At 36.4% G+C, this 26,428-nt stretch overlaps 1 protein-coding gene across 6 annotated transcripts in view; it reads left to right on the top strand.

The window, feature by feature from the left end:
* The window catches only part of PTPRM (protein tyrosine phosphatase receptor type M), a 786,460-nt gene that overhangs the window by 322,351 nt on the left and 437,681 nt on the right, over positions 1-26,428 (top strand). For all 6 annotated transcript variants that reach the window (XM_025429496.3, XM_025429497.3, XM_035718728.2 and 3 more), the window contains exons 4-5: positions 1,544-1,622; positions 19,485-19,600. In XM_025429496.3, coding sequence (XP_025285281.1) covers positions 1,544-1,622; positions 19,485-19,600 — 195 coding nt within the window. The remainder of the gene's footprint in view (positions 1-1,543; positions 1,623-19,484; positions 19,601-26,428) is intronic.

Genomic DNA, 26,428 nt, shown 5'->3' on the forward strand with positions numbered 1-26,428 from the left:
AAGGATTATTCACTTGTGCTGTCCTTTTGTAACCAACCCTCTCATCCATTCTCCCTCCATCCTTAAGCCCTGGCAACCACTAATCTGTCCTCCCTTCAAAAATTTTGACTTTATGCAATGTTATATAAATGGAATCCTATTGTATGTAATCTTTATGGTTGGCTTTTTCACTCAGCATAATGCTTTGGAGATCATCCAAATCGTTGGGTATATCAATAGTTACTTCCTTGGTATTGGTGAGTGGTATTCTGTGCTATGGATATATCATAGTCTTTTTTTATCATTTACCATTGAATGACACCTGGGCTGTTTCCAGGTTTTGCCTCCTGTAAATCTAGCTTCTCATTTGTGTATAGGTTTTTATATGAATGAAAAATTTCATTTCTCTGAGAGTGCAGTTGCTGGGTTGTTTTAAGACTTAGCAAATTTGCATTGCATAAGCCAAAGTCTCCTCGGTGAGGCAGGCATGTGTAAATGGAGAGTAAAGTCATGTATGTGAACCTTTTTAATAATAGCCTGATAGACAATTTTAGACAATCATGTTAAGAACATTGATAATTTCTTACTGGTTCTTTTTCCTCCTGTAACCTCAATTTCTCTGAAGTGGCTCTACAATCTCAAATGTTCATTCTGAGAACTTCAGAGTATGTTGCCCTTCTTTTCTTGCCTTACTTTTCCCATGATCAAGCAGTTGCCAAAGAATTCCTGATTTTACCACTGTAGAGATTTTTATATCATTGTCCTCTTAATTCATACCTCTGCCATCTGAATTTCAGCAGCCATAGCATCTTTATGTTACTAATATAGTGTCTTCCCTGGAGCTTTCTGCCCTATAAGAGGAGCTTCTAACCTGGTCACAGCTGACTTTTATAGCAATAGCTCCCTGTACTCCTCTTCATAGCCACGGCCACCTCAGGGCCTTTGCACATGCCCTAGAAGAAGCCTTATTCTCTTTCCTTCATATTCAGCTGTTAGAAGAAATGCAACCTCCTCATGGGAGATCCTTTTGGTATATGTTTTTCCAGTACCCCGTACTTTTTTTTTTCATAGCACTTATATAGTAGGGTTTTGTTTTTTTTGTTTTTTTGTTTTTTATTTTTAATTTGAGTTGTATAAAACCCAGGGTCCCACATGGTTCAGCATGGTCATAGAATCCCTTCAAAGGAGTTGACCAGAAAATATATTTTCTTAAAGGAATTTAAATCTCAACATTGTCTCTAGTAAATGACTTTAGCCTCTGTTTTCCAAACATCACCTCTTAACCATGGTATTACCCCCTTACCAGGTGAGTCTTGAGGTAGGATGTTGTCTGACCTATCCCTTCCCAATAACTTCCCTGAAAACTGGCTTGGGATCTTTTTTATCTTTGTCATAGAACCTGAAACATTAACTGGCAGATTCTAGGCTCTCCATTAATGTTTGTGGAAACACGAATGAATGAATAAATGAATAAATGAATGAACCAAGTGTTTTCTATATAGGAGACATTTGATAAAACTCTGACAAAATGAGTGAATATTATAAATCTTTCTTAATTTTCCAGGTGATTTTTGAAGTGATAACTTCTGGACATCAAGGCTACCTCGCTATTGATGAAGTGAAGGTGTTAGGACATCCATGCAGTAAGTTGCCTCAACTCTTACCCATTTGGGTCCATTGTTGGGGGTATATTTATGTTACAGAGAAGATGCTAAAGCCTAGGGAAAAGTTGTCCTGCTAAAAGAGTTTCCCAGTAAGTCTTTAGAAGTCCAAAAACATCTATTTTATGTGTCATTCATTGTATGTAACCAAGTGCCTCTAAAATGAAGATCAGGAATGAGGACTAATGGGCTACTTTGGTGTAGTCAACTATCCTTGCAAAGATCTGTGGATTTCCCTTTTAAATAGTAGCACAAAGTTAAACATTGAGAATCTATGCATTTTGCCCCTAAGTTCAGTGTATTACTGACATACTTTCAAACAAGATGGCCCCAAACAGGCCTGGGATCTATCAAACACAAGAAATCTACCTAAACTACTCGGGAGCCCCAGAAATGGCCTGATCTTCATCTTTTCAAAATTAACACTTGAAAAATGCCAATGGATGATAAACACACACTTTTCTTTTTATTACTTGGTATAAACAGCTATTAACAGGCTGTCATATTTGTACCAGAACCATTGTCCTTAAAACAAAATAAAATATTGCACCTAGCCAGTCCTGTTTCCTCCCCTACCTCCCTTGGGGCCACCATAGGAGTGAGGTTGCTGCTGCCCCCTGTATGTGTAAGACTCATATTGTACAAATAGCAGAAACAGACGTAGCAGAGTTAAAGAGAAAAGCTTTGTATAGAAAGGGGATTGGTGGCAGATAGAATCATGGGGAACATTGGTGATCTAAGCCCTAGGAATGGGTGGGAACCCAGAGGGAGGCTCTACAGTCAGGACCGTGGTGACTGCTATGCCTGAGAGGCCATCCTCAGGAGCACGAGTGCTGCATCCTGCTCTTTGGCCACCTGACCCCTGCCACCTGCCTGAACTTTTGTCACTGTCTCTGCACCTTTGCTTCCTCAGGCTTAGGCTCAAGACCCAAGTGGGATTGTCAGGGATTGGCAAGTTAGATTGTGTGCTTGATTCCCTTGCTAGCAATCAAAGTTATCTAGGAAAGCCCACTGTGGCTTTTTCTCCTTCTATCCTGGGAGTCAGGCAAGACTTTTACCAAAAAACATACAATGGGGAATTTCCCGACCACAGAATAGTGCTTTGAGATCTGAGCAAGCAAAATGTGGCAAACATCTGTGTGTGCATGCATGTGTGCATACATGTAGGTGTGCTTCTTCCCATAATCACTATGTGGTTCGTAAAAAGTACAAAAATAGTATTTGCCTTTTGTAAGTTCTAATGAATAGTATCCAGCAGTATAAATTACTCTGTATTTTCTTTTCTCTACTTAGCATTATGTGTTTTAGGTCAATCCATAATATTCTATCATATGAATGTACTATACTTTATTTTTCTATTCTTCCATGAACATTTTTTTTTCTCCCAGTTGTTTGTGCTAGTGCCTCTGGGTGCGATGTACAAGAATCTCAGTAGAGTATATTCTTAGAAGCAGATTTGCTAGGATGTAGGGTAGAAACACTTTTAGTTTTACTAGATGCTGCCAAATTGCTATGAAAAGTGTCTGAACCAGTTTATATTCCCACCAGCAATGCATGGGAGTTTTATTTTCCCTATAACCTTACCCAAAATTGATATTGTCAGACTTTAAATCTTTGGCCAGGTGAGGGAAGGCTGCCTGCTTTATTTTTAGGGTCCCTAGCATTAAAGAGAGACTGGCTGGTTCATACATTTCTGGATTTCTGCCAATGGTCCCTACCCAAATTCCTGAGAAAGTGGTTATATTTGCAGTGGATATTAGAGACACAAACATTTGCACAAGTGTCTCTGCTTTTATTGCCTGGATTGAAGAGATCATGAGCTCATTCCCTGTGGTAGTTACCGAGAGCCCTTTGTGGTTGTTAACCTGATGAGGGTATCATGGCACAGTCGTCTGATTCCTTCCAGAGGGATTTTGCTCTCTCTGAGATCTTTATCTGATGCTCAGAGCTTGCCACAACACCAAAGTTGAAACGCCACAATATCTTGTTCCTTACTGAGGCAGACATTACTTCTATAACACATTGCATTTGCCTTTCTTCTGTCAGCAAGACTAGTGGGTTCAAGAAGATTTTCTCCTCTTTTTTTTTTTTTTCTGGAAAGGCAGGAAAACGAACAACACTGTACCTAATTGGAACAGCAGGGCAAATTTAGGAAGTGGAATATAATTACCTGAGTTGGAACTTGGCCATATTCTCGGAGTAATAGCCTTGGGCTTGGAAAAATGCCATGGGATCTTCTAATGTACATAAATGATCCCGCCTCAGATTTACCTTACCAGGAGGTTAAAGGAAATAGAATAATGATGCATGCATACTATGTGCTGAGTACCCCCTTTTACTCAGAGCAACCTTTGCCCCAAGGCAGATGTTTTTGCTGTCCTGTTGTTGATGCAATTGGTGAGACCAAGTTTGCAGGGGTCTCTCCTGTTCTGCGTCCTGGGTTTGTTCTACATCTGGTCATCGGCCAATAAAATAGCTCTTGAAGTGTGTCTCCTCCCATTCTGCAGGATTTGAGTCATTGTCTTCAGCAAGATCTAAAGACTTACTTAATGCTTGTCCTTCAATCAGAGCCTCCTGAAATGTGTCTCTTGAAGTTTTGTTCATTCCTTCCAAGCCCAGCTGCCTATAGCCATAGAAATGGTATTTATGATCCCTCCATTGGAGAATACTGGTGCTAATACCTAATTGGCTTTGCAAACTGCTCTTAAGAGACACAGAATTGCAAAACAGGCTCTGTACCAAGGTGATGTATGGTGCAACAGTATTTTGAACTGTAAACTTTAAATGGTTTTGATGATGGCCCTTCTATAGTTATTTTTTCCTGAATCTCTAAGTTTATGGGGAAAACATGCAAATAAAGATTTTAAAGAAGGCAATATTTGGTCTTAAAATGTAAAGCTTTGCAGGTAATATTTTAAGGGATTTCCCAGCAAGATTTCTAAATAATAATCAATTATTTTTAAATCGTGATGGTCATTAGATTTAAATCACAAGGGAACATAAATATTTCATAACTAAAACTATGCTTTCCAAAAAGATGCAAAACTGCTGAACTTTATTTACTTCACTCTTAAGGCCCCTGTTTGGATTCATATAGGTTTATGAGTAGGCATTTCAATATTTTTTAAAGTACTTGTTCTGTTAAGAGTATACAGTTGCTCATAAAATTGATTTTAATGTAGTGACAATAAAATGCAGGATCAGCATGAAATGTGGATATGGCTGTGCAGAATCAGCAGCTCGATGGCTTAAGCCCACTTCTAATGAACACAGATAATTTTTGTTATTTGGTATGCACGCTAAAAATATATTTTGAATTTGGCCCAATAATCCTAGTAGGAGAACCTGAAGAAGCATTTTATCAGCTTCATAATGTTGCCTCCTGTTTTTAAGCAGGTTATAAGCTATGCATGTATGGGTATTTCTGTTATAACCTTGTACTCCTTGCATGTATTTTTATGTCTTACAAGCCATGCAGCATTTTAACAAGTTTATTGAGATATAATTCACATATCATGCAATTCACTCACTTAAAGTGTACAAATCAGTGTTTTTAGTATATTCACAGAATTGTGTAACTGTCACCACAGTCAATTTTAGAATATTTTCATCACCCTAGAAAGAAGCCCTGCACTCACTGTAAAGTCAAGTCTCTGTTTCTTTGGCCTCTACTCCCAGCCCTAGGCAATTAGTAATCTACTTTCTGCCTCTATAGATTTGCTTGTTTTCCCATAATTCACTTAGATGGAATCATACAATACATGGCCTTTTCTGCCTGACTTCTTTCACTTAGCACATTTCATGGTTCATGCATGTTCTAGAGTGTTTCAATACTTCATTCTTTCTTGAAGCTGAGGAACAGTCCATTGTATGAATGGCCACATGTTCTTTACGCATTCATCAACTGATGGACATTCAAGTTGTTTCTAATTTTGGGGCTATTGAAAATAATACTGTGATGAACATTTCTGTTACAGGCTTTTGTGTGGACATTTTTTTCAATTCTTTTGGTACATACTTAGGAGGAAGATTGCTGGGTCACAGAATAACTCTATGCTAACATAGAGTAACATGCTAACTCTATGCTAACATTGGGTAACAGTGAAATTGTTTATCAAATTGGCTGCACCATTTTACGTTCTGAGGAGCAGTGGACTCTTGCCAATATTTGTTATTTGTCTTTCTTTCTTTTTTCTTTTTTGTTTGTTACCTCAGTGGCTTTGGAGTGGTATTTCTTTGTGAATTTGGTTCCCTAATGGCTAATTATGTTAAGCATCTTTTTGTGTGTTTATTGGCCACTTATTTACCTTTTTAAAGAAGTGACTATTTAGATTTTATCACCATTTCTAATTGAGCTATTTATCTTTTTTCCTCAGTTTTATTGAGAAATAATTAACATACATTACTGTAAAAGTTTAAGGCATCAGCATGGTGGTTTGATTTACATCTATTATGAAATGATTACCACCATAGGTTCAGCTAACATCCATCCCATATAGATATAATAAAATTAAAAGGAAAAAAGATATTCTCCTTATGATGAGAACTCATAGGATTTACTCTCTTACCAGCTTTGCTGTATATCACATGACAGGGATAGCTGTAGTCATCATGTTGCACATTACATCCCTAGTATTGATTTATAGCTGGAAATCTGTTTCTTTTGACCATCTTCTACCATTTCCCTTCCCTACAACCTCCACCTCTGGTGACTATGAGACTGATCTCTGTTTCCATAAGTTTGTTTTCTTGTTTGTTTGTGTCATTTTAGATTCCATATGTCAGTGAAATCATACAGTATTTGTCTTTTTCTGTCTAACTTATTTCACTTTGTGTAATGCCCTTGAGGTCCATCCATGTTGTCACAAATGGTACAATTTCCTTGTTTTTTATGGGTGAATAATATTCCATTGTATACAGATCCTGCAACTTCTTTATCCACTCATCAGTTGACAGAAACGTAAGCTGGTTCCATGTCTTGGCTGTTGTAAATAATGCCTCTCTGAACATGAGTGTGAGGATGATCTTTTCCAGTTAGTGTTTTCAGTACCTTTGGATTGCTAGGAAGCTGGATTGCTGGATCATATGGTAGTTCTATTTTTAATTTTTTGAGGATCCTCCATACTATTTTCCATAGTGGCTGCATCAATTTATACTCCCATCAGCAGCACACAAGTGTTCCCTTTTCTCTACATCTAAACCAGTATTTGTTACCTCTTGTCTTTTTGATGATGGTCATTCTAACAGGCATGAGGTGATATCTCATGGTGGTTTTCAGTTGCATTTCTCTGATGACTAGTGATGCTGAGCATCTTTTCATGTACCTATTGATCTTTCATGTATCTTTTTTAGAGAAATGTCTTTCTAGGTCCTTTGTCCATTTTTAATTAGTTTTTTTTCTATTAAGTTGTATGAGTTTTTTAAATATAATTTTGATATGAATCCCTTATCAGATATATGGTTTACAAATATTTTTCCCATCCCATGAGGTTGTCATTCACTTCGTTGATAGTTTATTTTGCTGTGCAGAATTTTTCAGTTTGATGTAGTCCCACTTGTTTATTTTTTATTCTTTTGCTGTGCTTTAGGTGTCATTTTCAAAGATCATTACTAAGACCCATGCCAAGGAGCTGTATTCCTTTGTTTCCTTCCAGGAATTTCATGGTGTCATGTCTCACATATAAGTCTTTAATCCATTTAAGTTAATTCCTGTGTTGTTACAAGATATGATGTTAAGATTTCTGCTTAAATTTCATTCTTATATGTGTGAATATCCACTTATCCTAACTCCATTATTGAAAAGACTGTCTTTTTTTCCATTGAGTATTCTTGACTTATTTTTAAAAAATTAGTTGAGTACGTATGCTGTGGTATATTTCTGGGCTCTCAATTCTGTTAATCTATTTGTTTATTTTTATGCCAGTATCATGCTGTTTTGATGACTATAAATTTATACTGTAGCTTGAAATCAGGAAGTGTGGTGCCTCCCACTTTGTTCTTCTTTCTCAGGATTACTCTGGATATCCAGGGTCTTTTGAGGTTCCATATAAGTTTTAGGAGTATTTTTTCTACCTCTTTAAAAAAATGCTATTGGAATCTCAGTAAGAGTTGCATTGGATCAATAGATGGCTTTTGGTAGTATTGACATTTTAAAAATACTAATTTTAGGGTGCCTAGATGGCTTAATCGGTACCTTTGTCTCAGGTCATGATCATGGGAACCTGGGATTGACTCCCTGCTCAATGGGGAGTCTGCATCTTCTGTTCCCTCTGACCCTCCCCCTTGCTTGTGATCTCACTCTTTTTCTCTCTCTCTCTCAAATGAATAAATAAAAAAATCTTTAAAAATTAATAAAGATAAAAATATTAATTCTTTCAGTCCAAGTACATGGACTACCTTTCCATTTATTTGTGTCTTCAAAAATGTTTTTCATCAATGGGTAGTAGAGATCTTTATATCTCCTTAGTTAAATTTGTTCCCAAGTATTATAGTATTTTGATGCTATTGTAAATGAGATTGACTGCTTTATTTCTTTTTCAGAAAGTTGTTGTCTTAATGTAGACATTTATTGCTATGAAGTTTCCTCTCAGAACTACTTTTGTGGCATACCACACGTTCTGGTATTTTGTGTTTCTATTTTCGTTTATCTAAAGAAACTTTTTCTACCCTCTAATGTCTTCTTTGATCCATTTGTTTAATGGATAGAATAGTTTAATTTCCATGTGTTCATGAATTTGCCAATTTTCCTCATATTATTGATTTCTAGTTTGACTCCATTGTGGTCAGAAAAGATTCTTTTTTTTTTTTTTTTTCCAGAAAAGATTCTTGATACAGTTTCAGCCTTCTTAAATTTGCAAAGACTAGTTTTTTGGCCTAACATATAGTCAATCTATCCTAGAAAATATTTCATGTATGCTTGAGAAGAATGTATATTCTGCTGTTGTTGGATAGAATGTTTTATATATGTTTGTTAGATCCATTTGGTCTATAGTGTTGTTTAAATCTGTTTCCTTAATGATGCTCTGTCCAGACGCTCTATCCATTATTGAGAGTGGGGTATTAAAATCCCCAACTATTATTGTGTTACTGTTTACTTCTCCTTTTATTTCTAGAAGTTTCTGAAGTTTAGGAGTATTTTTTTATGTGGGTGCTTCACCATTGTATGTGAGTACTTCATCATTGTATACATATATCTTCCTGTTAACATCTGATTGTTATATCTCCTTGATTAGGCTCCTTTGTCATTACGGAATGACTTTCTTTGTCTCTTTTTATCATGTAAAAAAATTTTTTTAAAGATTTTAAAGATTTTTTTAAAGATTTTTAAAAACTTTAAAAAATATTTTGATTTATTTGAGACAGAGAGAGCACAAGCATGAGTGGGGAAGAGAGAGAGAGGGAGAAGCAGATTCCTGAGCAGGGACCCTGACGCAGGGCTCATTCCCTGGACCCTCGGGTCATGACATGAGCCGGAGGCAGACACTTAACTGACTGAGCCACCCAGGTGGCCCTCTTTTTACCATTTTCAACTTAAAGTCTATTTTGTCTAAGTATAACTACCCCTGCTTTGCTTTGCTTTGCTTGCTTGCTTGCTTGCTTTTTCTTTTTCTTTCTTTTCTTTCTCTCTCTCTTTTTTTCTTACCATTTGCTTGAAACATCTTTCTCTATCCCTTCACTCTCAGACTATGTGTGTCTCTAAGGCTAAAATGCTTCTCTTGTAGGCAGCACATTGTTGTATCTTATTTTTGTTTTTTATCCATTTAGACCTAATGGATAATGTCATTTAATCCATTTATATTTAATGTAACTATTGACAGGAAAGGACTCACTATTTCCATTTTGTTAATTTCTTTCTGTTTGCTTTGTAGATCCATTTTTCCTTGTTTCTGATTCTGATGTATTTTTTGTGTGTTTCAGAGTTTTTGATTTCAATATGCTGTAACTTTGTCTTGTTCTTCCATGAAATTACTAAAAAATTTTTCTATATAAGTCCCATAAGGCTTACATAAAATATCTTAAACTTATAACACCCTGTTTTAAACTGATAACAACCTAATTTTAATAAAATTTAGAAGCTTTACACTATTTACTTCTTCTTCCCCTCACACTTTAGATTATTACAAAATAGATTCCAGGCCCCTGGGTGACTCAGCCAGTTAAGCATATGCCTTTGGCTCAGGTCATGATCTCAGGATGACCTCATTAATAACTGAGTCCCTCATTGGGCTCCCTGCTCAGTGAGGAGTCTGCTTCTCCCTCTCCCTCTCATCTTGGTCATGATCTGTCTCTCTCTTTCTCTCACACACACTCTCTCAAATAAATAAATAAAATCATGAAGAAAAGAAACCAAAATAGGTTCTTTGGTATAACTTATGTTTTTTTAATATCGTGTAACTAACAACAGATAATTTTATTTATAGTTATTTTTACCATGTTCTTTTTTTATTACTTAGAATTGTAAATAAATTGTGCACCACTATTACCATATTGCAAAATCTAACTATAACTACAAATTTACCATTGCCAGTTAGATTTGCTCTACCTTTTAATGATTTTATGATGTTAATTAACATCCTTTGACTTCCAATCAAAGAACTCCCTTTGGCATTTGCCAAAGGTATATTAGGGTATAGTTGACACACATTGTTTTATTGGTTTCAGGTGTACAGCATAGTTATTTGATAATTCAGTACATTATGGAATGCTCACAATTAAGTATGGTTACTATCTGTAGCCATAAAAAATTATTAAAATATTATCGACTATATTCTGTATGCTGTACTTTTCATTCCTGTAACTTCTTTATAACTGGAAGTTTGTACCTCTTAATCTATTTCACCTGTCCTCCCCTCCCCTTTGGCCATCACCAGTTTGTTTTCTGTATTAAGAGTCTGTTTCTATTTTGTTTGTTTGTTTTGTTTTTTGATTCCACATATATGTGAAATCACATGGTATTTGTCTTTTTTTCATCTGACATATTTGACTTAGCATAATACTCTGTATATTCATGCATGTTGTCACAGATAACAATATTTCATTTTCTATGGCTAAGTAATATTCCATTGTGTATATATGTGTATATAACATTTTCTTTATCCTTTCACATATCAATGGGCAATTGGGTTGCTTCCCTGTCTTGGCTTTTATAAATAATCGTGCAGTAAACATTAGGGGTGCCTATATCTCTCAAATTTATGTTTTTGTTTTCTTTAGGTAAATACTCAGCAGTGAGATTATGAGATTATATGGTATTTTTGTTTTTAATTTTTAAGGAAACTCCATACCACTTCCCAGAGTTGCTCAACCAATTCCCAACAGTAGTGCACTGGAGTTGCCTTTCCTCCACATCCATGCCAACCCTTGTTATTTCTTGTGTTATTGATACTAGCCATTCTGACTAGTGTGAGATGATACCTCACATTGTGGTTTTGATTTGTGTTTTCCTGATGATGAGTGATGTTGAACATCTTTTCATGAGTTCCTTATATATTTTGAATATTAACCCCTTATTGGATATATCATTTTCAAATATCTTTTATTTAGTAGGTTACTCTTTTGAAAAAGATTGAAAACAAAAACCTACATGCCATATATTGCATAAAGTGAATACAAAATCCAATACTGTGGTGTTTTACTACTTTGGAATATGAAATAAGTTAGCAGTTTTTCTTTAAACATTTAAGACATGCTGACTTCATAATACAGCATCCTAAGTTCAAAGTTATTCTTATTTTATAAAACAAAATTAATTTTTTCACTCACTGATTTATTTGCATACCCAAATATTGCTGGCCTGCTTCTAAATTCATATATTTTATGAAGACATTAAGCAGTGTGATTAAAATAAGAATAATAGTGACAAAAAATTAGAACTATTTTCTTAATTATGTACTGCTGAGTAATGACAGATCACATGCTTCCATTGAGAGGTCCATAGAATTCAGAACTGACATTTCATTTTAAACACATAGGAACCTAACTTGGATTTTTCTCCTCCAAAAATGTCATTCTTCTTTGAGATATGAATGACTTATAAAAGTTACTTGTGTATAGTACCTAACTTTTTTTTCCATGATAAGAATGTTGAATCTGTTTTGCCACTTGAAAAATTATTTCATTAAGATCTATCCTTGGGATGCCTGGGTGGCTCAGCAGTTGAGCATCTGCCTTTGGCTCAGGGTGTGATCCTGGGTCTGGGGATTGAGTCCCACATCAGGCTCCCTGTGGGGAGCCTGCTTCTCCCTCTGCCTATGTCTCTGCCTCTCTCTCTGTGTCTCATGAATAAAATTATAAAATCTTTTTAAAAAATCCATCCTTAACTTTCAAGCAAAACAAAAATAATTGTGTCCTGTAACCTGTTAAGAGCAAAGCTTCCTGCTTCTTTCTGTCTCAAGAGTTCCTTGGCCTCTTTGGCCCTATAAACACATTCATATAATGAGGATAATAATAATGATACTTTCACAGAGTAAATGTGAGGATTAAATGAGAATGTACATAAAGAACGTATAACAGTGCTTGGCACATTCTAAGAGCCCAATAAATGTTAGCTGTTATTATTATTTTTAGGCACTCCACCCATATGGGCCCACAAGAATAAGTTAGCTGCAAATTAAGTAGCTAAACTGATTGATTTCTTACATGGAGTAATTGATCAGTGTCCATCTGAAAATATAAAAAGAAAAATGCATGCAGAATGTACTGTTTTTCATTGTGGGCAGTCCCAAGCTATTCTCGTAGGCAGAAGTTGGCTTTCTTGTTTGTGATGACATGCTACACAAATAAAAGAGTTGACTGCTTGTTCTGGCAGTTTGAGAAAGCTTCCAGTTCATTTCAACCTATGCCATTACCATTAAAATGCAAATGAAAATCATAAAAGGGTCAGGACTCATTCCTCTTTTGCCCTCCTTCAGTTCGCACTTTGATCTCACAAATTACCGTTCTTTGATTTTGTTGTTAACATTTTGGTGCGGGCTTTGAAGGATCAATAATACAAAACATCTATGAAGGGATTTGCATCTTGGTCAATAATAGTTGACTTTGGGATCAGAGGTTGATTTGAGATCAATTAAAACCTGAAAACCTCTCTTCTTTTACAAACTGTTTTCTTAATAAGAAGCAACAGAATATGGCAGAGATGAGAAAATAGGAGAGTTGTAGTAAAATTCCTGTTTGATATTCATGGAAGGTACTTAGTTTTTAGAACTCCTGCCGATTTTGGAAGAAAGCTGGCATAGCATTTTGAAAGAGTATCTAGGAGACAAATGGGCCTATAAATTTGGAAAGAGGGAGAGAATTTTTCTTTTTGAATATGGGATAGATTGAAATTTCCTACTTTAACGGTCCTATACCTGGTGTTACAATTAAGATAGTTTGGCAGGGTTCAGAGCATACAGCTCAGCATGAGATCAGAACTTTTCTGGCTGTAGAGCTTTTTTTCTTGGGATCTTTTCCAGTTTCCAGTGATACATTAGTTATTTTAAATACTAATGAACATTTTTTATGGTACCAGGCACACAGCATACCTTCCTGGAGCATGTTGCTTAATCTTTTTTTCAACCCTATGTGATAGGTACTTTTTTAAAAAAAATCCCTGTTTTACAAATTAGATAGATAGATAGATAGATAGATAGATAGATAGATAGATAGATAGATAATGTCCACCAAGGCTTGGGGTGAGGAACTTTTACTTTTGTTCAGAGGTAGTAATGGGCTGAAATAGTGATGCTTGAACACATGTGGCAGAAATCCAAATCATAAAATAGTGTTGGCCTTCCGATAAGGAAACAGTTCTAGAATTCAGATCACTGGACAAGGAGAATCCAGGCATTTTATAACTTTGGAAAGGTTATATAGGCCTTTAACATTTATTGAAAAAACTTACAAATGCATTTTTTTTAGATTTTATTTATTTATTCATGAGAGACACACAGAGAGAGGCAGAGACACAGGCAGAGGGAGAAGCAGTTCCCCCGGGGGAGCCCAATGCTGGACTTGATACCAGGACCTTGGGATCACAACCTGAACCAAAGGCAGATGCTTAACCACTGAGCCACCCAGGCGTCCCTACAAATGCCATGATTAGAAATTTTGACTTCCATGTTCTTAGAAGAAACTGATGTGGAAAACAGAATTCCACAATACCTTTGTCTTGTTCACCCTGGTGGATGAGTTACTGTCTTCCATTTAGATCAATTATGTTTCATCTGACAAAGATACATTGCTTATAAAAACATTTATGCATAATAGGTTTGTGTGTGTTCATCTGGCTTGCATTTGGGTTGTGGCTTTTATTATCTTAGCCAGATTTTTTTTTTTTTCTGGCAGTGTTTTTCTCAACTAAGCAATGCTATTTTCCAAAGCAAAGACAGTCAATCCATTCCAGAGAAGGGCCCTCCCAAAATACAATTTGAACAGAAGTATAAATTCCTTAAACCTTTAACCTTACTATGTGAGTAATATGCACCGACAGTCTTTCAGAAAGCTGTATTGAAGATCAAAACAATTCTAAGGCAAAAGTAATAACTTTCGTTCTGTCCAATAAATCTTTAGGAGCGGGGGCAAACAAAGACAAACTGTCACATAATCATATTTTTAGCCTCCAAATTAAAAATGTAGGTTATATCCTAACAAAAAAAAACCCTGGAGGCAGTAAGTATTAGTAGATTGTATTGATAAATGAGTTTTTCTGTGTCTTTCTTTTTGGTTCAGTTAACCATTGCTAGAAACAGGGCGCATAGGAAAGCAGTCTCGCTAGGGTGGATTTCCAGTGGATGAACAGACCAAGGACAGAACTAGTGACAGTTCTGATATTCAAATTATTTATTATTATAAAGTTAGCTGATAGAGCAAAGAGCATGTATTTCATTAGTTTCTCAATACAGATTACAGAAATTAATACTTAGTATTTTTGAGGGGGTGGTGAAAGAGCTCTTTTATATATCGTTTTAGTAGAGATGCAAATTGTTATATGCTTTAAGGAAAGCAGTTTGGCAATTTGTGTCAAAAGTCATTTAAAAATGCATTACTTTTGTCTTACTGTATTCAATTTCTAAAAACTTATCCTAAGGAAAAAGCAGAAAGTCTATATGATGATTTAATTATGAAAACTTTTATCTTGGCATATGTATAAGAAACCCAAATATTCAGCAGTAGAGGATGATCCAGTAGACTTTAGTATGTCTGTATCATGTATATCAGGACTTCTCAACCTCGACTCTTTTGGCCTTTTGGACCAGGTAATTTGGCGGTGGGGGGGGGCGCGCGGTGGGGGGGCTATCTTGTGCACTGCAGATGTTTAACACCATCCATGGCTTCTTTTTACTAGGTACCAGTGGTACCCTCTCCTTCTCTACCCCTGTTGTAACAACCAAAAATGTCTCCAGACATTGTGAGATGTTTCCTGGGGATGGTGTTGCCACAATTGAGGACCATTGATGTATATCAGGCAGATTTTCAAATAGTTTTAGATGAATATTTAAGACAGGAAAATGCTGACCATATTTTGTTAATTTTTTTAAGTGCATGGTTGCCACAGAAAAAGAGAAAGATACCAATAGACTGTGTTAGATGTGTTTAGTTTTCTTAATGGCAAGGGGTTGTTTTGATAATGTGATGCAAAGCCAGAAGCTCCCACCAGAGACCTCAGAACAACCCACGAATAACATAGCTGCCCACACTATGTCCCCACAAGAGGGGATTTACTAGGTGCTAGAAGCTTCCTTTTTTTGGTTCCAGTGGAATTTTTTTTTTAACCTTCATCCCACCCTCTCCCCATACCTACGTAATTTTTGGTTGTTCTCGTGATTTGGCTTTTCATCTGTCTCCTCACCTAGTGCAATAAATAATCTTTATGAACATTCCTGAATTCACTCTAACTCTGGATGAATCAAAGTTTACCTTCCCAGCCTTCCTCAGGTTGCCCAGGTTTTAGGTCAACATGCTATGTGTCTCCTCAACATGTGATAGGATATGTTCCATTTTTTATAACAATGTGCAGAAATATATGCGTATTTCAAAAATTCCTTCTTAGAGATAAATTTTTATGATTAAAAATTACATATTTCTCTATTTTTAATGTTTGTTATTGAAAATATCTTCTAAAAGTGAAAAATAAATTACTTAAATCACAAATCCTAGGAAAAAGAATTAAATTGATTTCCAATATTTTGGACATTTTGAAATATATTAACCATATTAGTAGGAAGAGCATGTAAGTGAGTTGGTCCAGGTAGTTGTTTTCAGATGCCATTCAGATCTAGGGGAAAATGAATTATATTATTTCTTGGGCAGTTTGGAAACATGCTATAGTATTTTAAAAGAGAAAGAGACAACTATATGAATATCTCACCCTTGCTTTTCCAAAATAACTCTCCTGCCATGCTAGATAAGGAATGAAATTAAAAATTTCAAGATTTAAAATTCATTTTCTGTAAATGATTTTAGCCCATGGCAAGCATACTCTTGATGTTCAAACTAAATGTATTTTAGCTTTTCCCTTGTGCCACTCAGAAAGTGTAGAAGCCTTTGAAGGGCTGAAAATCTCTAATGGTTATATCAGGAAGGGAAATATTATAGGAACGAGAATCTTTCTTGCATTTCTGTATCTGTGGGAGGAGGGGTGGCCGCTGAGCTGTGGTGTTCCACATGCTTTGATTAGACCTTCTGGTTGAGAAATTTTAGAGAACTTACTTGTGCTGCATAAGAAAAGCAAGAGGAATTTTGAGAAAATTCTTGGGGACCTTAAAGTAGAGAGAGAATAAAAGGAGAGAGGAGAAGGAGTCATAGGTGGGGTGCAGGATAAGAAGCCAAGGCCAAAGACATACATGAGTAACAGATGGAGATTTTGGGCCAATTAGGAGCTTGCTGGTAATCTGAGGAGAGCAACTTCTGTAGATGGTGAAGGCTGTGTGACAGGGACCCTCTTGAAAGGGGACCCCCCAATGGCTAAGGATGGTTGACAGGAAATGTATTTAGCCGCTCCCTAAGGAGCCAGGAGTGCAGGGTAGTGTGTGTACGTGTGTGTATGCATGTGTGTGTGTGTGTCTGTACGTGTGCGTGTGTCTTGAAAGCCTATAGAGCATAGACCACTCTGATCATCTACCTTTGAATTCCTGTGAAGTAGCTAAAATCTACTGCTGTACAAACACACGAGTGAACAGAGGGCTTACCTCTTCCATCATCTTTCTTCCTTTCATGAATGCTGTGTAAACAGTATAGTCTGATGTCCATGTGACTAGGGGTAATGTGCTTAGAATTATTTTATAGGGGGAAAACAGTTGAAGAAGTTTCCAGTTGATGACAGGTACACTATAGTGGACGTATTGTGTTGGATTTGAAGAAAAAGAATATTCTATTTGTTTCTATTTTCTTGACAAACATACAGCTTTTTTGCTTCCAGTGTAGTCCTATTAATTTAGTCACATCTCAAATTCTTAATGATCTCTATTAGTATGGGGAACCTGTCATATAGGTTAATCTAAAATAATAATGGTTAGGAATTTTTGTGTAGCAAAAGTATATTCATTTGTGGCAGCGGTGAGGTTAGGAGAGTAGCATTCTACCGAAGTTGGAATTGCAAGTAAACAATTTTAAAGAATATAAAATCAAGTTAATTGAATAATATAAATTCAATATAAATAATATGAATCCATCAATTCATTTTATTTTATTTTTTGAAAATTTTATTTATTTGAGAGGAGTGAGTGAGAGAGAGAGAGAGAGAGAGAGAGAGAGGAAGAAAGAAAGTGCAAGTAGGGGGAGGGGCAGAGGGGGAGGGAGAAGCAGATTCCTCCGAGTGGAGAGCCTGACACAGGCTCAGTCTCCTGACCCCATGATCATGGCGAGAGCCGAAGGTAGGCGCTTAACCAACTGAGCCACCCAGGCGCCCCATTCATTGATTAATTTGAAATAATAAGGATTTTATTAATTTTAAATAATTTTATTATTAATTTCAAATAATATGAATTCAACTCAGTGGGCCTGGGCTTTGGAACTATTCACACTCTGGTTCTGATACTTACTAGGCAAGTGTCCACAAATTCTCCCATCTGCAAAATGGAAAATATATCTACCTCACAGAACATTTGTGAATGTTCAGTGGAAAGGTTTATGGCACACAAATGCTCAAAAAATGTTACCTTTTTCCATTTTCTAAAAATAAAACATCTTTCAGCTTTTTGAGAACAGAGACTAGAAGAGAAATTTGATTCAGGAACTTTCAATAGAGGTCTTTAAAAACCACAACATTATGTTATTCTTGGCCAAGGATAATTTAAATTAGTGAAAAATTAGGTCATAGGGCTTTAAATTAATATATTAGCATTAGAAACAATGACCCATAGTTATACTGCTTTTTTTAAAGAAGTTACTTAGGACATTTTGCATGCTAAGCATCATGAATATATTTTTCAAATTACTAGTGGCCCTCAAATTAGTAATGGACTTTACCTATGTGTTACTGATATTAAAATGCATTTCTCTTTGTTCTTGGGTAGTAACCCACTTCCATTCCTAATTATGTTCTGCACAGGCTGATAGTAGTTCTGGTGTATCATGTTTGGGTACTCAGTAGTGGGGTACCATTCTTTGAAAGTGTCTAGGCATGGCCTAAAGACACATTGAAAGTGAGGGCAAGTCAAAAAAAAATAAAAAAGAAAGAAAAAAGAAAAGAAAAAGAAAGAAAGAAAGTGAGGGCAAGCCAGAAAGGCAGAAGAAATTTATTCTAGTTATTCTCCAGATTTACCCATCCCTCCCAGAAAACACTAGCATCCTGTTCTCTCCCTTTTCTATTCCCTAACCTCTTCCTTTCCCAGCCCTTTGCTTTTATCCTATCACTGCTGTGATGAGACTTTTTCCTAAAAAAAAAATAGAAGTTGGGCAGTCCCAGTGGCTCAGTGGTTTAGCACTGCCTTCGGCCCAGGGTGTGATCCTGGAGTCCCGGGATCGAGTCCCGCATCAGGTTCCCTGCGTGGAGCCTGCTTCTCCCTCTGCCTATGTCTCTGCCTCTCTCTGTGTGTGTCTCTATGAATAAATAAATAAAATATTTTAAAAAATAGAAGTTATCATAAAATTTAATTCCTGACCTGTCATTCTAGTTCCTTACCACACATTTTTGCTCTGTTGCAGAGATTTGGTCTGTGCTTCTCAGATCAAATAGAATTATCCTTTATTCAGAGGGCTGTCTCCCATGGACAATGTATGTTATGAGACTTAATGTTGTTTAGCATTTGGAATCATTCTTCTTGAATTGGGAATAAGAATCAGCAGAAACTGCCACGCTATGGCAGTCCCAACATAATTCCACAGAGCCTGTCTATGGGGTATTTTTGGTAGTTGGGAAATATTACATAAGTAATGCTGCATACCGATTAGTTGTATTAAAATATATATTACGCACAGCTTTGTACTTGGCTTAAAAAGTTTCCTTGACAACACCATTTAACTTCTTACTGTTCTTTTCATGTTGTTAGTATAAATATCTAATATGTTTTTGTTCAAAACATCAATTAGGCTTCAGTGTAATCTTTATTAATACAGATCTGTTATTACGAGAAGACTGCTGAGCTATGATAATTTGCACAGCAGGAACAATAAAATATCTTCTTTCTTCTTGGTTCTATCCCAGAATGCTTGGCTTCTCTGTTCTTTCACAGAGCACACCAAAGCCTTCCATGATACTTTTTACAATTGTAATGAAATCTTGAAAGCATTCCTATAAGCAAAAGCGATGTTTTCTTCAAAGGTAAACAGAATGGAAGGGCCCGAAATTGCAGATAGATTCAAAAAGACACATTATAAGTTACAGATCTCCACTTCTAATGTCGTTAATTCTCTCTCTTCATGTAGCCAGAACTCCCCACTTCCTGCGGATTCAGAATGTGGAAGTCAATGCCGGCCAGTTTGCCACCTTCCAGTGCAGTGCCATTGGCCGGACTGTGGCGGGGGACAAGCTGTGGTTGCAGGTACAGTAACTCGCCGTCGCCTGTTCAGGGAGAGCCCGGGGACAGGTGCATGCCACTGGGGAAGGGCCCAGGGGCCCAGGTCAGTGTCGGGGTACTGATGGAAAATTGATCCTGTGAATTGTCTCTGTTCCTTTCCTCCTTTAGTGATAAGTTGCGAGATTACTAAGAGCTCTAGATAAGCTAACTCTTTTTCACAGACCTTTTTTTATTTTTAGTTTCTGTTCTTTCCTTTTGCTTCTACTTAGCTATCTTGCTTTGAAGATATGGTTGTGAAATTACTATTAGAGCAGGATATTAAAGTATCAAATATAGAGCTCTCCCCTACTCTTCCTCTTGAGAAATAGCCAGAGCATCTCACACACACACATACACACACGTGCACACATGTGCGTGTGCACACACATGTACACCTTTTTATAATTTGAATCCCCACAAGGAGAAAAAAGCCTCAAGTTAGAAAATAACAACACATCTTTTACTTTTGAATATTTAAGTAGACATTTTTAGTGTAATCATAATTTGTGTGCTTGTGTTACAGTCTTTCAAATTCCACCATAAGTATTTTGCATGGCAAATTGTTTCATGGATTTATCCGTGGTCACCGGGATTCTGAGAGAATGAGTGGGATGAAGTGACCTGTCCCCTCTAACCAGAATACCACATGCTTCTTTAGGCTGTGGCATTCTCCCATTCTTGTTTCTGCCTTTTACTCACTGATGTGCAGGATGCTCATTCTTTACTGTGCCTAGTGTTGCTTCCCACCCATCCCTCATTCCTTGTAGATCTTGTTGGTTTTGTTTTAGTTTGCTTAATTATTACTTACTTTAGTTTGCAGAGCTGCTTCATGACTTAACCTCTTTGTGTATCTGTTCCATCCCACCGTGACTTTCACTTCACGCACACTGACCTTTCCTCTCTGATGTCACCTCTCCACCTCGTATTGTCCTTCCTCTTCTACTAGTGTCTTAGTGATTGTGACGTGTCACATTTGCATGACACTCTATAACTTTTACATTCCCCTTACCTTTTCATCATCACAGCTGAAATAAATGGTCATTTTTATTCCTCTACTTCTGGGGAAAATGTAAAACAACCAGCTGTGCCATCCCAGGAGTAGTCAATAATATGTTGACAACTGGGTAAAACATTCTGGAGGAAGATTCTTAATACGCTTGGATCCACTGCACAATTCCTCACCTTTCTACCTGGATGTCACTGTTTTCTCATCATCCTGCCCTGCGAGAACATCCCCTGGCCGGGAAGGAGGAATGTATGCAGAGGACTGAGTTTTCATGCACCAGATTCATCTTTACTGTTTCTTTCTCTCTTAAAGTTTTATACTCACTACTGTAAGAAATTTTGCAACTCATGAGTACTGTGCTCAACCTTGATCTTCTGTATTTGACTTCAATTTTTCCTGTATATCCCACTTCCTAGTTCTTTTAAAATCTTGATGTTTGAGACTGAAAATTATTTTCTTAGTGGTTGTTTGGTATTTAACTTGATCAAGATGGACTATGTATGGTAATTGATGAGACAGACATTTTTCATTGATAATTTCCACAATGCATTAACTACCTTTTAAAAATGACACTATCCTGTCATCTTTGATTTATCTCTAGAAATCTTAATTTTTCATGGAAAATAGTTTTGGGCTCCTGATATTTGTGGTAATCTTACTCCAGAGAACACAATGTAAGTCTAAACACTCGTCTCAACAGAGTCTTAGATATTCTCAAGAATTTATAGGCAAGTTGAAAATACAATTTTCTCTTTTTTGCATCCTGGGCTTGGGATGGTCATGGTTGGACTTCAGCTTTGTCTTGGGCATTGGAGATCTTTAACTACTTCCTACTACAAAATGGAAGACTTTGTTTTTAAAGAGAATCTGTCATGTCATAGGGAGAAAGCTAGCTGCTATTTAGAAAAAACAGGTCTAAATGCAACGTCTGAGCTCTCACTCCACTTAGAATGACTGGGAGAGTTTTTGTTTTTGTTTTCTTTTTTTAAATGCCTGGTCTACACCATGATTCTTATTTAATTGGTCTATGATAGGGCCTCATTCAGGGCTCCCCAGGTGACTCCAGGGTGCATCCTGGGTTGACAGTCACTAGTCTGAAGCAGAGCACAACACATTCCCAAGTAAGGAATGAAAAAAGGCAAAACCCAAGGTATAATGATACCTGTATTCAGTAGCCTCGATGTGCTGTCATGTTGAATTTCCCATGTTCCCAGACTCTCTTGCTTTTGTTTTATTAGATTTGATCATTAGTGTTGATAAATTGTTTTTATAATTCATCCATTGATGTCTTTCTTTATTACCCAATCTGTCTTGCCCTTCTTGTCATTGATGACTACCTGTTGCCCTGTAGCTTTTCACATGATCATGTCCTTTGAAATTCTAAGTGAAACTTAGTTTGTCCTGGACATGGCATGGAATTTGTGAATCTTCGTGATGTTAGAATAATTTCACTGTTAAATGATTTATTTCCTCTAGTTGAGTAAGCATCCTGTGGGGAAATGTTTATTAATAGCTGATGAAATAAAACTAGCATCCTTCACTTGCAAGAATGGTTTCTATTAAATTGTATTTGTGCAGAGTGGCTTCATGTAGCAGTGAGGATTTGTGACAGGTGATGGTTTCATAGAGCCCTTCAGCCCCCTTGCCCATGCCCTGGCCTTTGCCTGAGGTCATTCTTTAAAAGTTGTGGGGAGAAGCAAACCTGGAATCATGGCTCAGGTCTTTCAAGTGGAGACCTATAAATATGAGCATTTCTTCATTCTGCCAATCTACACAGTTTCAAAAATGCTTGTCTGAGTAAAAAGTCACTTGTGTCTTTAAAGTAATTCTGAGACCCAGGCAGGAAAAGAATGAGAAATATATTTTTAGGCTTTTCTGTTATTTGAATCTTCTCAGTAGTAAGTTAAGATTTAGAAACTAATAATACATTTTTATTTGGGGAACATTGATGCTTCAGAGTATAATCATTTATAATTATTCGTGTTACTTGTATTACCATATTTTGAGTTCCACCAAAGGCAGGTGCATGGTGTATCCCATGGTCTTATATTTCTTTTAGAGATGAATTTGAGGTGCAGGATTGTTCATGGTCACAAAGGTAAATGGCACAGCTGAGGATAGTATACCTGTGTTTCTTTTACTTAACACCTGCTTGATTCCACTGTCCTATGGCATCTTCCTATATTACAGTTCTAGGTGAATAGATAGTATGCACTTACCATACTGTTGGAATAATTTGGTTGTGACTGACATTACATGATTAACATCAAGGAGCCATCATAACCAAAAAACAAACAAACAAAAAGGTCCATATGTATTACATGTCCATATTGATCCACCTCTGCGAAAATGGCCAGTGGTTTGATTGTTTAAAATATAGATTAAATATAATCACTGTCAGAGCCTTTCACAAAAACAAAGCACATATAAATCTGATGATGACACTAATGAAGAAATGTTTATGATTAACAAGTTGTGTCCCATCTGCTTACATTTTCTCTGTCTCATCTGTGGGCTACAGGTTATTGTCAACATAGAACTGGTTTTCCTAGAATACAAAACAACAATATAACAAAATGAGCATCCATTAGTATAGCAGCAAAAGACTTAAAATACCTTCCAGGCAAGGTACAGTAGGAAGATCACATCTACAAAACTGATTTTTTTTTTTATAGTACAAAAATGATGTGCAGTGCATTTGTTGAATGTACTTGCTGTGTGCTATCAGTTTGACCATCTATGAATACAGCAGGGACTGTAACTGTGGCATACACTCAGATGAAATGTAAGTGTAAAATCATTCAAGTACCTAAAACATGATGGTATTGCCTGTTATTATCAACTTCCTGATCACTGTGAGCCTACCTTTTGAAAATATCTTAGAGTATCTATACATACTCTATATCTATACATATATAAGATACAGAGAAGAGAAAATGGAATTTTAGTTTTTTTCTTTTCATACTTACATATTACATGCTGATGAGCAATTTCTGAGTTATGTATTTTTTACAGAGTCCTAAAAATCCCTTAAGCCATGTATGATTATATTAACATTACTGTTGTTCATTCTTAAGTATTTTAAGTTTCGTTTTCCTACATACATTTGTTTCCCCTGAGAATTAATATTTGTAATGCCTATTTTCACTTTTTAATAAGTAAAGATGATCACCAGAGCTAGTATTGATGGTCATAAATCTGGAGATGGCTTGTGCACGTTGTTTTCCAGGAAACACGGGGCACCTGTCCTCTTCCCCTGCACCTATGTAGTTTGGGCATTTTTTAACTTCTGCTATGTAATTCTTTTTTAATCATTGTGGAGGCTCCTCCAAATTCCTTCATTTTCTTGCTCAGTGTCTTCTTTGGTTTGGGCTGCTATCACAGGCTGGGTGACTTAAAACAGCAAACATTTATTTCTTGTACTTCTAGAGAGTGAAGTCCAAGATCAGGATACCATTGTGGTGAAGTTTTTGGTGATCTCTAGCTCCCTGGTTTATACACAACTTCTTACGGCGTCTTCATATGTGGAGTGAGAGCTCTGGGCTAGGCATCCCCTCGTAGGGACACCAGTTCTATCAGGATGGCTTCACTCTGATGACCTCACCCAAACCTAATCACCTCCCAAAGACCCCACCTCAGTACCATCACATCAGGGATTTGGTTTGATCATATGAATTTTGGAGAAACAGAAACATTCAATCTACGATATTTGGCTACCATATCAAACCCAGAAATGAGTGGGAAGTGAGAGTGGTTCAGCCTCCAGGACAAATGGCAGAAAGCAGGGAGGCTGTGGAGATGCCTTTTCAACAATAGATAAATGGCAGCTTTGATCAAGCCAGGAATTGGCATGTGCAAGTTGGGTGAATAGTAGCTGGCCAAGGAAGCCTGGAAAATAATAATTTTCTCTCAACAGATAGAGACCCCTATCATTTTTCAATGGCTTACTTTTTAGAATCACAGAATTATATAATATCTGGATGTGGATCAGTCTTCAAATTGAATTCCTCATTTTATTAATGAGAAAATGAAAGCCCAGGAAAGGTAGGAAACTTTAACACAATAGTATATTATGTATTTAATTCATTTTTAATCATTGAGGAGGCTCCTCCATACAATTTCATTTGCTAGTAAAGTCGATTATAAATATACATTTATGAATAAGTGAATTTTACCACGTGGATATTTTTCTTCATTGAGTACTTCTAAATAACAGTGGTCTTTTAACCAAATATACTCAGATTTACAGTGAAAATATCTGTGTTAACTTTGGAACCATCATAGTACAATATCATTGAGTTTTACTTTTTTATCAAATGGGGCTTAGTGTTCATTAGAAGTGAGACACCAGAATAACATTTTTTAAATGCTTTCATAACATGTGTTAAAGAAATAGAAAAGGAAATTAGATGGTGTTACTATGAAGGACTCTATTGAAAACACTTGTTGCAATGTAGCTGCTAAAATAGTACCTGTCACATAAGAGATACTTAGTAAATACCTACTTATGGCACTTAGTTTACTGACTGCCTGAACAAATCATGTGTCTCCTCCAGGTGAGTCTCAAAGGCCCATAGTTGGACCAGGAAAACAGGCACAAAAAACAGGCACAACATCTGTCTTGCTGGGATGCCTGTTTTATAGATACAGTTGTTCACTCCAAGGGATGGTTTTGATGAGAGAAGGGGCATATAGAACCTACTGATGTCCCTTTTACTATTTCAGAGTATGCAGCAATATCATGCAGAGTTTGAGTAATTTTGGAAGCAAATGTGGTTATTAATATGTCATCTTTTCTAAACCTTCATTTCTTATACCTTTCCCTTAGGTATTTTTTTCCCATGTTATAAAATTTTGTTCTCTAATTCATTTTTTTAGAAAAAAAATTCTTACCACAGGACCTCAATTAAAGGTAATAGAAATATACCTCTCAAGGCTAACATGTTTGAGTCCTCACTAAGACAACAACCTGTGTCATAGTAATTGAGGGATGAACCCACCTCACTCGTGTATGTGTGTGTGTGTGTGCGTGTGTGAAATGTAATTCAGTATGAGCTCTTAAATTGGAAACACTGAATTTCTAAGAATAATGCTCACTTAGGATTAAAACTTTTATAGCTGTTGACCTTGAGATTATTTTTTTCTTTTAAGAGTTTGATATATAATTCCACTTCAATTACCCAATTGGGAAAACAGTATTTTTCACCTGCATAATAAATTCCTCACATTTCTCTTCTGAGCTACATTTTTAGACCTTTGTGGGGTTTTTTAGAGAGAGAAAACGGAAAATCTTTTAGATTTTTGCAACTTAAAATGGTTCTCAGAAGAATACTCTTACTTATAGAATTTTATTTATGAATGAATAAATTATAAATTATATTATTAGTATTTATATCACTGACTTCAACAGATGTGTTTGAGATAAAAGAATTACAACTCCATTTACTGAGCACTGCTGTGTGACAGATACTCTGCTAGGCTGTGTTTGGGCATTTTTTTCTCTGGACCCATCCATAGGAGCACTCTCTTATATGCTCATAGAACAAGAAACAGGCTTGGGAAGTTTCAGTAATTTTTCCAGTAGCACATTGCTGGTAACAAGAGCTAGGATTTGAACCAAGCCGTCTAACTCCAGAACGTACATCCTTAACTATACTGCCTCTTGCACAGTACAAAGACTCAGGCATTTTCTTGTGGATTCATTAATATACTGTAGTAATTTAAGTGATAGCTTTTATCAGAGTTTAAAATTAAAATTCTGCTCGTGTGTAGATGTTGCCTTGGCTTTTTTGTTAAGGAATGTATAT

The sequence above is a fragment of the Canis lupus genome, chromosome 7 (assembly GCF_003254725.2).
Source record: "Canis lupus dingo isolate Sandy chromosome 7, ASM325472v2, whole genome shotgun sequence".
NCBI lineage: Eukaryota > Metazoa > Chordata > Mammalia > Carnivora > Canidae > Canis > Canis lupus.